At 36.6% G+C, this 14,944-nt stretch overlaps 1 protein-coding gene and 1 long non-coding RNA gene across 3 annotated transcripts in view; both read right to left on the bottom strand.

The window, feature by feature from the left end:
* Window positions 1-8,845: 8,845 nt before the first annotated feature.
* LOC130718087 (uncharacterized) lies at window positions 8,846-10,419 on the bottom strand. Its single transcript, XR_009012520.1, has 3 exons — window positions 10,097-10,419; window positions 9,863-9,951; window positions 8,846-9,669 (listed from the first exon to the last, which is right to left on the bottom strand). It is a non-coding gene; the product is annotated as an uncharacterized LOC130718087 (long non-coding RNA).
* A 3,056-nt stretch (window positions 10,420-13,475) lies between these two features.
* LOC130717367 (uncharacterized) overlaps window positions 13,476-14,944 on the bottom strand; it is a 36,237-nt gene continuing 34,768 nt past the window's right edge. For both annotated transcript variants that reach the window (XM_057567573.1, XM_057567576.1), the window contains exon 22: window positions 13,476-14,011. In XM_057567573.1, the coding sequence (XP_057423556.1) occupies window positions 13,880-14,011 (132 nt within the window). In that variant the 3' untranslated portion in view covers window positions 13,476-13,879. The remainder of the gene's footprint in view (window positions 14,012-14,944) is intronic.

Here is a 14,944-nt window from a genome sequence, read left to right as displayed (position 1 = left end):
AGGTTTGTAATTAATGACAAGTCTGGGAGTTCCTCTTTCTATTTCAGCTTGCTTGTTAACATAAAAAGCTGAACAAGACCATGGACTCTTACTTTTGCGGATTAATTTTTTGCTTAATAGATCATTGATTTCCTTTTGACAAAACTGAAGAAGTTCTTCGTTCATTTGGATTGGCCTAGCCTTGGTGGGAATTTTTCTATTATTGAAATCTTTTTCATAAGGGAGGTCAACCATATGACGTTTCCTCTCCCAAAAAGCGCTTGGTAGATCCGAACAAATGGAAGATTGGATTTCTTTAAGAAGGTTTTCAATCCTAGCTTGGATCGAAGAATATTGTAATTGGGTTTCAACGTTTTTGAACGAAATCTCATCTTTGAGAAAATTAATCTGTCTTTCTTTATATGAGATGACATTTAAATTCTTGATAATCGGAGGTTTGGTGAATTTGAAAGTAATAGGTTGTCCTAGATGTTGGACAGTAATGCCATCTTTAGTTGTCATATAAGGGAAGAGTTTTTTTATGAAGGGTGTTCCAATAATTACCCTGCTACTCAGATTTTTGACAAGCAAGAAATATGTCTCTATTTCAAGGTTTTCATTTTGAATGATAGCCGAAGAGATTTTATATCTGATAATAAGCTTAGAACCTTCAGCAGCACTGAGCTTTTCAATAGTTTTTTCAAAATATTTAGTGGAGACAAGTCCTTCTAAAATGCAGCTGGAATCAGCCCCAGTGTCAAAAAGAGCTGTAGTTTTAAAGCTAAAATCCCCTATGATGATTTTGACATCAATATAGAACTTTTGGATTTTAACAGTATTAATTATTTGCAAGAAATCTTCAATATCATTTTCAGAAGAATTGTTATCATCATCGTTAGGTAATTTAGATGTTGAAGGTTTGTGGTTTAAAGAATCATCTTCATACGATTTTTCTTCAATCCAACTATCTAAGATGAGTTGCTGACTAGCTTGTTGTTGCTTCAGACTGTTGACTTCAATTTTTAAGTTTTTGACCTCCGATTGGAGATCTTGGATGGTAACAGGCTTAATACTGGATCTCTCAAGCCTCTTAAAAGTTTCTCTCAGATTAAATTTATTGGTGGTGAGAGGACCCTTTGGAGGTTTGCTTTCTAAGGTAGATTTGACTTTCTCAAGATATTTCCTTTTCTCTTCTGGGTCAGGAATGACATTAATTGCTGTAAAGAGCAAATCTTGCTCATTGGTTAGGAAATTAATAGAAGAGGAAGATTGGGACCAATCATCATCCTGGATGTGATTAAGGTCTTTAGATTTGTCTGAATTAGGAGAATGTGATTCTTCCTCATCAGAAGATTGAAAAAGGAGATTGTTGAGTTTGTCTTCTAATTCAGGGTCAAGTTTAAGTTCAGAAATCTTTCCTTTGAGCTTACAATACTTGCTATAATGACCAGGCTTGCCACAATTATAGCAGGTAATGGTTTTATTGCGAGAATTGTTATTATTCGCATAAGGCTTTTCACTAGGTTGAGTAGTTTTAGAATTAGGTTTAGGCTTCCTATTGTTGTAGGTTTGTCTAGGTCTTCTTCTATGCTGAGGTTTGGTAAGATCATGCCTAGGTTTAGGTTTGTCTTTATTTTCACAACGAACTCCAAATCCAAATTGTTCACAGAAGGTTCCTAAATCCCTTATATTTTGGGCCTTTTCTTTTGAGAGTTGCTGCTGGATTTTTTCATCTTGGCAAATTTTAAGAGCAACTTTTTGGATTATAGCTATAAGCTGACCATAACTTAAGGTTTGGTAAGGGATTTCTTCGCTTGGATGTTGACTCCTCAGTTTTTCCCTAACCTTGTCGCCTAAGGATTTGGGAAGACCTGCAAGGAACTTTTCTTTCCAGAAGGCTTGCTGACTGTCTTCTCTAGTGTAAACCCTTGTCAGGAAGGTGTCTTTATACCATCTAAAGTCTCCTAGAGATTTACACTTAAGGTTGGATAATAAGTCGCCAGACCTATCTTTGATCAAGGAGGGGTCTCCTATAAAGTGTTGGGCTATAGTGAAGATGAGAGTATTGACAGCATCAGATGTATATTCTCCACCTTCTCCCCTGATGGGGTTATCCTCATCATCATGTTTGATGGCTGTCAGAATTTGGAGTCTTTCATCGTTAGTGAGATAGTTATCCCACCATCCTTTGAGTTGACCGCAGAATCCTGCCACGAGGATTTCTACAATTAAGGTTTCTGGACAGTTGTTTGAAGTGGAGTATACTGTAGCCACCATTGTCATATTTTGAAGTGGAGTATGCTGTAGCAACCATGGGGAAGTAGGAATGATGAGTAACTTGGATATAAGTTGTTTATCTTCTTTGTTCTTCCATGCTTAAGCTGGAAAGAACCGAGATCTATACAATGAGTACACTTTGGGACTTAAGTACTGTTTCGATTTAGAATTTTTATCTATAGCGGAGGCATTTGTCTGTAAGCCCCGTTTGTTGTGGGCTTCTCTGTCTTTTTGGCCATACTACAGAGAAGCCCACAACAAACGGGGCTTACAACCGTCGCTCGACCCCGGCGAGAGATCGGAAGGAGACATTGGCGACTGGAAAGTGAAGGTATGAAAAACGGTAGAAAGGGGGGGGTTTGAATAACGTTTTCAAGATAAAACTTCCACCTTAAATATTTTAACAAATCTTTCGAGAACTAAGTGCTTAAGATAAGAGATAGAAAAGCACACAAGGATTTTTATCCTGGTTCACTTGATAAATCCCTCAAGCTAATCCAGTCCACCCGTTAAGGTGATTTCTTCCTTCTTAGAATGAAGGCAATCCACTAATCAGGTATATGTTACAACTGCACTTGAAACCTACAAGTGACTAACAATTACACTGACTTAGCTCAAACTAAGATTCATTCTCTTAGTCTTCTCTAGGATCCGATCAAACTTGATCTCCTAAAGGTAACTAAACAAACTGTTTAAGAAAGAATGTTTACAAAGGATTTGCTTCTGAAAAGCTAATAGTAAACACAATGAATTCAGATGAAAGAATGCTTAGAAGGTTTTTGAATTTAGCTTGCGCATGTAACACCCCGATTTCCAGGTGTCACTTTAGTAACCAAAAATAAACTTTACGCGGAAAACAGGTAATTTTTTTTCGTTTCCTTTCCTTTAAATCAAAGCGATAAAGAAGTAAAGACAAAACCCAACAACTAACTAACCGATATACAATATATACATCTGTACAGCCTCAGCTGCACTCCATGTCACGCGAAGCCGCAGTGACTCCAAAGTAGTACGCCCGTAGGCAAATATATACAAACCAGCACTGTAGGTAAAAGTATCAAAATACAGTTATCCAAGAGAAAGTCGGCACTCAAAAATGGCCTGAAAGGAAGACCCCTATACTCCGACAGACTCTCTGTGATCCTCCTCAAAAGGACCACACAAAAAGCCACACATCGGAACCTACCCTGTCCCTAAAAAGAAACTGACGATCAGAGCTCTACACAAAAATGTCGCTAATCCTAACCTACCCTCCCAGCTCAGCTCACCAATCCTCCTCCTCCTCATCGCTGCTCGGCGAGTAGCTCTCCCCACTGCTCTCGGAGTCAGAGTCGGAATCCACCGTAATCATCTCGGTGTCCAAGTCCATAACCTCCCTCCTCACTGTCCTGCGCACCGCCCTAGTCGAGCCAGTCTCCACATCCACCTCTCCGGTAAGAACATCCTCCTCCTCCACCCTCATCAAGGGGTCCACACGGTAGCCGTGCGGTGAAGAGAAAGACAAGAGATGTGAGGCAGACGGGACGACAGACTCCCTCCTCGGCTGTACGAGCCTAGAGGACGACGCCACGTCGGTAGAAGCGATGGCAGTAGCCGGAGGTGGCACAACAGGTGTAGCAGCAGCAGCAGCAGGCTCGATCTCCTCTGGGTCCTCCTCAACAGAAGGTGAAGTCGGAGGTGGTGCAGGTGGTGAATGTCCAGTGCTTGGTCCACAGTGAGCTGAGGGCGGCAAGTCAAAACTCAGCTCCATACGTCGTAGCACTCCGCTCGTCAGGTGTCCTCGCTCATCCGTCCGGTCCTCCATGATCCTTCCCCTATACGTCGCCCGGTGACCAGCTACATCGATCACCCAAGCGGTGGGGGCATCCCGATCTAGCAGCTCATATCTGATCCCCCCCGAGGGAGAGACCGTCGAGAACCAGTCGGCCATCGACATCTGGCAGCAGGCCGACCGCCCAAACACAAACATACAAACAAAGCCAAGGCGCTAGGGTCAACTCACAACAATAAGTACATATACACTCAACATGTGACAGGGTATATATATAAGTTGTTATATAAGCATATAAGTAATCCTAGCATGTTATGGCTCTAACATTGCTTCAATAAACAAACAGCACACAATCTCAGTCAGCATGAATGTATGCGTGAAATGCAATTATGAATCCGGATTTGTGACGCGTTCCCGTTCGCCACAAGTGAAGCATTCCCGTTCTTCACTATGGATGGACCATTCCCGTTATCCATTCTGGATGAAATCCATCCTGGATGAACCATTCCCGTTATTCATCCTTGGTGAACCATTCCCGTTATTCACCGTATGATGAACCATTCCCGTTATTCATCATTTATGCAAGGTGAACCATTCCCGTTATTCACCATGAAATGCACAGGTGAACCATTCCCGTTATTCACCCGATTGAATGCAACGTGGTTAGCCAAACAACGAATCGTCCTTACCACGAAAGTGTTTATGCTCACGACCCAATCTCAACAAACCCCAATGAGTTAGTGTCAGTCAATACAACACAACTCGGAGTAAGTGTCGGTCAATACAACACAACTCCATCCACAGAATACACAAGGGTCTAGTGTCGGTCAATACAACACAGCCCAAACAACAAGAGCACTAGGTGTCGGTCAATACAACACGGCTCCACAACACTCCCCAAGAGTACTAAAGTACTCGGTGACTTTCAATCATCACCATAGCTCACCTTAGTGGCTTTCCCCAATTCCGATAACTCTCCAAACCCACAACAAAGGTCGACTTTTCCCCGTCTTTCGTAAATATTTTCCCCTTTAGTTCTCCTATGATTATTCATTTAGTAAAAACGTTTCAAATTGAATTAGTCAGGTTATGAGTTTATTTCTCAAAGTCTAAGTCTCCCAAAGTCTCTAGTTTTCAAAGCTCTATCATTCTAAGTTTTCAAAGATCAACCACCCAAAATACCTTTCCCGGGGAAAGTCTAAAAATTCAAACCAATACCAACATAGGGCTAAGTCTCAAACCCCTCGTTTGAACTTGCCTAGGGTTGCTCATCCAACCCAAAATATCAAAGATCACCAGATCAATGAATCTCCACTCCGAAGTCGCGTCAAAACGCTCAATTCAACACAACATCACATCATAAGTTATGAAAACATTCATAACAATAAACCATCATCGTAATCAATATCATGTTGTGAGTAAAGCTTCTTTTGATCTGCAGTCATCTCTGACCTTGGGATCTTCTTGCCTTCTTCATCAACTGGACGCTCATAGCCATCCACATTAATATCCCAGAGATCTGCATCAAAACCCAGAAAGAAACTTTCAAGTCTATCTTTCCAATATTCGAACCTTTGACCGTCGAACATGGGAGGCTTTGCATTGTAACCATCTTTTTGAGTTTCACTGGTGGTAGCCATTGTTTTTCACACCGGCCCGGATCACTGAACACTGTTAGGTGTGGTAATCAGAACTTGCGCTCTGATATCAATTGAAGGTATGAAAAACGGTAGAAAAGGGGGGGGTTTGAATAACGTTTTCAAGATAAAACTTCCACCTTAAAGATTTTAACAAATCTTTCGAGAACTAAGTGCTTAAGATAAGAGATAGAAAAGCACACAAGGATTTTTATCCTGTTTCACTTGATAAATCCCTCATGCTAATCCAGTCCACTCGTTAAGGTGATTTCTTCCTTCTTAGAATGAAGGCAATCCACTAATCAGGTATATGTTACAACTGCACTTGAAACCTACAAGTGACTAACAATTACACTGACTTAGCTCACACTAAGATTCACTCTCTTAGTCTTTTCTAGGATCCGATCAAACTTGATCTCCTAAAGGTAACTAAACAAACTGTTTAAGAAAGAATGTTTACAAAGGATTTGCTTCTGAAAAGCTAATAGTAAACACAATGAATTCAGATGAAAGAATGCTTAGAAGGTTTTTGAATTTAGCTTGCGCGTGTGAGATTCTCCCAACCGCATCTTTCAATCTTCAGCCTCTATTTATACTCCAAGGATTAGGGTTTGAACGCTACATGGAAATGCTACCGTTGGAGGGCAGTTCTGGAAATTCCAGCTTCTGCTGTGGCTGAGAATGTTAGGTAGGTCGTCAGGATAGTACATTTGCTTTTGTACTTGGATAGTGACTTGACCTTTAAACCTAGTAGACTTCTGATCAGGGGAATGCTTCATGTTGGAACTTGTGAAACCAGTTGATCAGAGTCAGAGGGAAAGCACAGATCCTCTGACCGTTGTATCTTCTGATTCTGAACTCAGAGGGAAGTACATGGTCTTCAGAGTCATCTTGCTTCTGGACATCAGAGTTTCCACTTTTCAGCTTCTGGATCTTCAGAGTCTTCTACACCATCAGAACATCTGAACCTTCAGAGTTTCTTGGTTGTCAGAACGTCTGGATCTTCAGAACTTCAAGTGACCGAGTCCATATCAGAGCTTGTAAGACTTCAGATCTTCTGAAGCATTTCTACTGTTCAGAGTGAACATAGATGTTGCGAAAGCGTTGCTTGGGTCACTCTTTCTGCACAGTGCTTCTTATTTGTGTGAGATTAAATTGAGGTCAGAGCCTGTAAATAGCACACTCAGAAAAACACGTTAGAGTACCATAATTGTTCATACTAAAATGTTAACTTGTAATCATCAAAACATAGAGTTGTACTACTCGATCAAAACTTGATCTTACATAAAGGAGGGGGTTGAGGAAACCTTTAACAAGGAGTTGGAGCTGCCATTTGGAACCATCAATACAATCACCGGAGGCTTCGGTGGCGGGCTGACTCTCAGGCGGCGAGGCGAAGGCACGTCAAAGCGGTAAGTTCAGTACAAGAGATTTCATTTGGTTTTCAGCATCCGGATATAGTGGTTTCGTCGGCTGATTTTGAAGGGATCAAGACTCACAAGGATGATCCCATAGTGGAAATGGTAAGGATCAATAGTTTCAACGTAAGGCGAGTACTCCTGAATCAGGGCAGTTCGGCAGATATAATCTACGGCGACGCGTTCGACAAACTGGCTTACAGATCAGGACCTAACACTTGAAATCATGTAAGCTTTGGCATATGAATTGAATATTGTGATTTATGATAAACTAGTGTTTTTACCCGTGCGCTGCACAGCGAAATTTACTATTATATTTTCTTTTGGTAAATAGTTTACTATTATATTTGACACATCAATAAGCATTTTGATTATAAATAATTTAAGATATTAATAATGAAAGAAAAATCATAATAAAGATTAAAATATTCAAAAAAATATAAATTTTGACACATTTAATGTTTTATACTCATACGCCGATTTAAATAATTTAAAGATTACGAAAAAAAATTAGTAAGTCAAAATCATCAATTTTGCACATGCGACGTATAAATGATTTTTGTCTTGAATATGTAAATACATATATTTCAATCTATTAGGTTCGAGTTTTAGAAAGTGAAACCAAAATACACATATATATATATAATTGCTCGTAAAATTCTCTTAAAATGATTAACAGTACACTTAAATTATTTGAAAACCACAACGAATATCACACGACCGCAAAATTTCACACAATTTTTATATATATATTTACTCCTAAAATTATGAAAAATATATATATTAATTTTTTTGTGAAAGTATTTTCTTTCAGAATTTTTGGGGAGTCATTAACCTTGTAATTTAAATATAAATAATATAAATCGTATATGCATTAATGTCTTCTAATCTTAGTTACAAAAGAATCTTATAATATATGCACGCCATATTTTCATAACTTAATTATTATACTTATAATTATAAAATTATGAAAGAGTAAAACAAAATTTTTTATTAAATTAATTTCTTGTAAATATTAGTACTTGTGTTATGTTTTTTAATAACTAATTTTAATCTAATCATATTAATTTAGATATTAATAAGATCTTTATTTTTTGTGTGTACATTCACATTAAAATTGTACATACTTATTCATAAAATTATTTAATTTATTTTTATATTTTTATTTAACATTAGTTACAATCTTATATTTTTACTAATGTCAGTTTACAAATTTTAAAAAATCAATAAAAAAAATATTATTACTGGAATTTATTAGAAAATTAATTATAATATTAGGAAATTACCTATTATTAAAAAATAATAGCTTTGAAAGAAGTTATAAATTGAAAATAAAGAAACATAAATATTTTAATTAACGTTAAATTGCAGCAGGAAAAAAAAATTACTACTCATTTTGTTTAAAAAAGAACAATAACTTTTTTTGAAAGTAACAATAACTGATCAAATAACAAAAAACTTCTCTTTTAGTTAGTAATTTTTTTTATGATTTGCTCCATTTATTGGGGAACTAAAAAAAACATGTCATTGGAAATCATATAATAAATAATGATTTTGTTTTATAATACATGACAAAAATATTTTATGAAATTATTTCCATACTAAATTACTTAAATAACAAAATAAAAGGATAATAATTTTTCTGCACAAACATAAAATTATTGTGAGGTGAATTGGCCCATGATATTGCACATAAAAATGTCACCCAGTTTCGGTTTCAAATGTTGTCTAAAATAATAAGAAGAAGAACATGAAGGTAAATGTAGACATGGACATCCTCATAGCCATTGCTTGAAGTAAATTTTTCGGTATATTATTTAGATTATTTAGATGCTGAGTCTTCACATTGTAGATTGACAGTGGAAGTCTTCTCCAACAGACAAATTTCTTTGATGCTGAACAAAAGGTAAAGAAAAAATTGAAATCACATATCATCATTTTAAAAGAAACAAACAAAGCAGAAAAATAAACAGGAACTCTATATGTGAAGCTTAGGGTGGAAGTCTTAGTGAAAGCACCATGTAGAAGGACGGATTCTGGTGAATGAATTTCCTGAAAAAGGTAAGGAAAACTAAATATAGCATATCAAGAGAGAAGCACAAAGAGAAAAAGAGACACAAAATTAGTGCAACTTAAACTACCATTCAGTGAAAATTTAAAAACTACCATTTTGGACCTGCATAAAACGGGTATATGCTTATAAAGATTGGTGAAGAGTTAGAATATTAAGATAAGTTAGAAAAACATTTTACAGTAATAGAAACAATTCTAGTCAAAAGACCAAACACAAAAGATCTCATGAAAACAGCTAGGACAAAACTGCATTTGAGTATAAAGAAAAAACTTAACCATCATAATCATGTTCAAACAAATAGAGATTTTGTAGTCAAGAAATTCTATATAGAAGACTTAGCTCAAATGGTCATTGACTGTCTGATCAGGAGTGTATACATGTATACAATTTTCCCAAATAGATGGGGACATGGTAGAGTGAAGATTGCTTGTATTGTTCCAACAATTTAAGAAATCTTTGAGAGCATCCTGTGTGAAGGAACCTCATAGCCCAGCCAAGTATCTCATTCACAACCTGTATATTGTATACAACAGAACCAATAATGGTAAGCACGGAAGATTCTAACATGCTGAAATAGAAATAACTTGAAAGTGTGTTTAGAAACGATGCACTATTTTGATTATATCCAGTTGAATTGGTATGTTTTCGAGGACTTGAGAGTTCTGCATAAGGAAAAACTTCCTAATGCTTGAGGAGCCAAACTTACGGTTGCTTAACAACATTTGCTTTATAGCAAGGTAATTTGGATAATCATGGCCAACTTTTCTCACTTGGTGTACCCATAGTTCAAAAAATCTGTAAACAATGGACTAAGTTATAAGTTTTAATAGGGTGAAGAGTTCCTATACTCAGATAGATGATGTGCAAGAATAACATGAAATCTTTCCAATCGCCACAAAAGTGTCATAAGAATAGAGAGTTATATAAAATCTGTACATACCTTTGTAATAAGAAATCAGATGCAAAGTCAGGTGAGTTTTTCTTTGATAAACAGATCTGTTGAAAATGATAGAAAAGTATTTAGGGATAGTATAGATAGCCACAAACTTTTGAATTTGAAATTCAAAATTGCCATGAATTGTTGGTGTGAAATTATTGTGAGTGGTTGAGAGGTGATATTTGGGAGGAGTGCAAGCTTGGAAGACGTGTGTGGAAAATATTCTGGTTGAAGGATGAACAGAGAAGCATTGGAAATCAAAAATAAATGTGGCCGGATTTAATGAGGGAGAGAAAAGAGATAGTGAGAGAGAGAAAAAGCATTGATGAGATAGTGGGAGAAAGAGATTAGTGGGGATGGATTCAATAAAATATTTAAAAATATTGGAGAGGATGAATAAAATATTATAGTTTATTTATAGAATTGACACATTAACTAATCACTTTTTAGTTTTTAGAGTGATTTTGTTTTAATGAGAGAAATAGAATTCAGAAAGTGGGAGAGATAATTTTTTCTTTTATGAAGCATTTAAAAAGAGAATAAAAGAATAGGATGGTTGGTACCTATTATTATTTTATTTGAGAAAAAGAGATATTAAAAAGATATCACATATAATGTAAAAAAAAAAGAGATCACATATGTAATTTCTGTTGCTTGAAACAACTAACGGGCACACTGAGGGGAGATAGACGAGATCACATATATTGTTTTATTTTATACTATGATTTTGTTGACCAATTAAATTTAAGCGAAATAATTTAATGAGAGTAGATAGGGAAAAAAATCAAAGAAATTACATTGGGCATGCAGACAAACTGGAGAGAGAAGGCAAGAAATAAGGGTAAATTGAAGGAGCTGGATTAATGAGAGATAGAGAAATCAGTAAAAATGAATAAAATAATATGGAATGGTTAGTGGGAGAGAGAAATGAAATGAATGTTTGAATAAAAATGAATAAAATAATAGGGTGGGACACGTATCACTTTGTGGTGCATTGTGGACGGGAATAAAATATTGTAATTTATTCCTTGGAAAGCGGGTCCAAGGAAAGTTTGTGTTTTAATATAAGTATAGATTTGAGATGCGAGCGTTGGCAAGAGATGCCTTTGCCAGTGGGCAACTAGATACTCAATAAGGAGTTATTTTTGATAAGTCTGGACTGTGAGGACGACAGTTCCTATGTTGTGTTAACTAACCTCATGGCATTCTGCATGTTTTGTTGTGGTTCGGAACCGGTTAGGTTGAACCATGATATAAAATTTTGTCAGGGCATAACGACATATCCAAAGAAGTGGCAAAATGAAAGCGACGATGCGTTATTAAGATTAACCTCAATTGTGGAGTCGTGCGAGGGATTCGACGACGGTGCGTTAGTGTAGACTAACCCCAATTGTGGAGTCGTATTTTGTCTCGCCTTCCTATAAGTCGTTGCCGACATTAAAATTTGCATATGCATGAGCGTGTAGTCTAACTGGACTCTAGGTGGACTTGTTTATGCTTTTGGGTTTATTACTTTATATGCTAGTTGTTAAACTGTATAACATGAGCCTGAAATTTCAAATGAAGTATTAGGGTAGATGACCATATTACTATGATGTTATGTCAGTCTTGCTACATGTTGTAAGTGTTGTTTGGGAGTTGACCCTTGCTTATTTGACTGTGTGCTACATGGGCGCCTAACGCTAGAGAATGATAGACCGCGCCGGAAAAAAGTATTATATGACTAAGGACGTGTTCAAGGGACGGGCGGATGTAAGGCGTAGAAATATGTATGTATTTAGTGGTATTATGGTTTTGGGTTAGTACTTGGGGGTGAGCCGAGTTTTCTTATAGGGTTCGAACCTAACTTGGAGACATTCTTTTTGTGGTTGCTCAGGAGCGGTCGAACATTAGTATACCATTATGTATTTAAAATTCAAGGGTTTATTTGTAATCAAGATTTTACTAACAAAATGGATTTATTCAGTCAATTTACTCCTTCAGTTGTCAAGCTATGTTTTAAAAAGTTTTTTTCAGCAAAATTCACCCACTTTTTTTGAAAAGGTTACTAAAGTGACCCTCGAGAAATCAGGGCGTTACAATGAGCTTTTAATCAAATCAAATATGAGACTTTTGGTGAGTAAAAGCCAAGCCTAAAGGGCAACTTGACGCGGACACTCAGTGGTGAGTGATCCTGCTTTTTTGTGGAACTTGGACTCGTAGAAAGATGTCTCCGTTTTGGTGATTGATTATTGACATCACACCATTCATGCATTGTGACGCGGCTAGTGGGGTCGGTGACTGTACAGAGTATCGTAGTGAGACTGCCAGTTGTGGTTTATCAGTTAGTGACAACATGTCTGTGTAAGTGGCATTCTCTAGTCTGAGGTCGATATAGGAGTGGGTATCAGACTGACTGAGTGTTGTCCCGCCTACCGTGTCTTGAGCTGGTGTTATATCTGGATTTGATGAACATTGCATGTGCACGAGCATTCTAACCTTAGGGTTGACAAGGGTTTGAGACTTGATTTGAGATGATTGTGCTATGTGATATGTGTTATGAGATTTGATATGCTTGAGATAAGCTAAATGTGATTTTATTATTATGAGTGTTTGAGAGAGTTGTCATGGACAACTCTCATTTTGTGATACAAGCCATGTGATCGATAGATCGACGTGAGTAAGCGTGAATAGAAATGACATGTGAATATACTATACTATATGAGTACATATAAGCATGTGGTTGTATGTATACTTCCTTACCTATTATTATATATACTTATAATTTGGAAGTTAGCCCTCGCACGCTAATGTACGTTTGTGTTTGGCGACTGCCAGGTGATGGACGATGACGTGATCAGGTATTATACTTTCGGAAAGTAAGATTAGTGATGCCCGATGAGGAGGATCCATGATGATTTGATAAGAGTCATGCTTTTGTAGTAGTCTAGTGAAGTACATTGTGAATATGTTCGTGGGATAGATGCGTGTCTATTGATACCCAAAGCCCTGTTGCATATGCGTCTATTGTTCGCTTAATTTTTTGAGTAAAGGTAATTAAAGTGACCCTAAACAATCGAGGTGTTACATCTAAGTCTATCGTTCACTTAACTCTTGTTTACTTTGAAACGTCTTCATCTTCTTTCTGATCTGCTTAACCTTCTCGATCGTGTGTATTGCACTAATCCAGGTCCAATAATCAAGTTCTCACCATTCTAGTACCAACATAAGGGAGACAGAATGAGATTTTTAAAGTTTAGGGACCCCAATGGCACATATCGCTTTCATGGGAACCAAAAGTACAATTAAGCCTTCCTATTTCAAAATTCCTTCTATACTCTGGTTTGCTAGACTAATAAACTAAAGTGACAAAATAACATAATAGAAACTAAAATACAAATCATACGAGAAATAAAACAATATTATTATATAATTAATAAGCTTTATTGTGAATTTGCTGTAAAATTCCAAAACAGCCTTACATTGTACAAAGTGACTGCAAAAATATCAACCTTTGGGCAGGTCAAAATTGCAGCGTTAAGGGTCTAATAAAAATACAATCAGGAAACGGTGCAACATTATGAGAACTATTTCTACCAAAAATAAATCAGATTGGCCTAACAATATAATAATATTGTACAGATACTGAACAAAATTGATAGAATAATATGCATTTTTGGCTCCATAAAAGAATCTTCCGTAGCTCGCATTGGACTGGGAAATGTGTGTTGGAGAACCTGACCCAAAAAAAGCTCTCGGGCAATTGTTGAATGTTAGCTAATAGGTTTGGCTTTTGTTGAATGTTTGCTAATAGAAAGCTTCAACAGCTTCATCTTCTTCTACTTTAGGTTTGGATTTTGGTCGACCAGTATTTGTCACATTATCTCCTAACAAAAATTTAAGGGCTTTTTCGAAGGTGACATCACGTGGGTTCATATCCTGAATACCAATTCCAGAAGAGGGACATGTAATTAACATAGTACACAAACAATTTTGCAAAACATTAAGCGAGAAGTAATGGACTTAAAAGCATTTGTTGCCCCTAATGTTTCATGTTTGTGCAAAAGATAACCCCATCTATTTTTGTTCATGTTTTTACCCTCAATAATACTGAAAAGTGTAGCGAGTACCCCTCTGTCAGTTTGACGTTAGATAATTAGCAGAGGGGCTGACATGACTTTTCCTTTTTTTTTGACATGCCATGTGGATAATATTAACAACATTATCAAAATTCAGAAATGAAAAAAAGGGTGGGGAGGATTCGAACTCGGGACTTATAAGTACCAAAACACACACTTAATGTTTTCAATCTTTGTTTTAGATGAGGGATTAAGGATATACTGAGTTCGAATCCTCCCCACCCCTTTTTCCATTTCTGAATTTTGATAATGTTGATATTATTATCCACGTGGCATGTCAAAAAAAAAAAGGAAAAGTCACGTCAGCCCCTCCGTTAGTTTAGTTTTCTAACGTCAAACTGACCGAGGGGTACTCATTACACTTTTCAGTATCATTGAAGCACAAACATGGACAAAAATGGATGGGGTGTGTCTTTTGCACAAACATGAAACATCAGGGGCAACAAATGTTTTTAAGCCTAAGTAATAAGCACATTAGGGCGTTAGGATACAAATTTACCAAGTCCGACCATTGAAGTATGTGATACTATCATGATGAGCATGTATACCGAATTTCAGTTAACTCAGACATTCATATGTATGTCGTCTTGTCATCAATATTTTTAAGACCTTATAGTCAATATTTACTTCTATTTTAAAACGTATATCATCCATTAAATTGAAGTTTTCTGATAAAGTATCAGAATTTTATGAAATATTGTACATGTGATCTCATAATTAAACTTTTTAAATC

The sequence above is a fragment of the Lotus japonicus genome, chromosome 5 (assembly GCF_012489685.1).
Source record: "Lotus japonicus ecotype B-129 chromosome 5, LjGifu_v1.2".
NCBI classification, from domain to species: domain Eukaryota; kingdom Viridiplantae; phylum Streptophyta; class Magnoliopsida; order Fabales; family Fabaceae; genus Lotus; species Lotus japonicus.
This window is presented reverse-complemented; position numbering and strand designations above follow the sequence as displayed.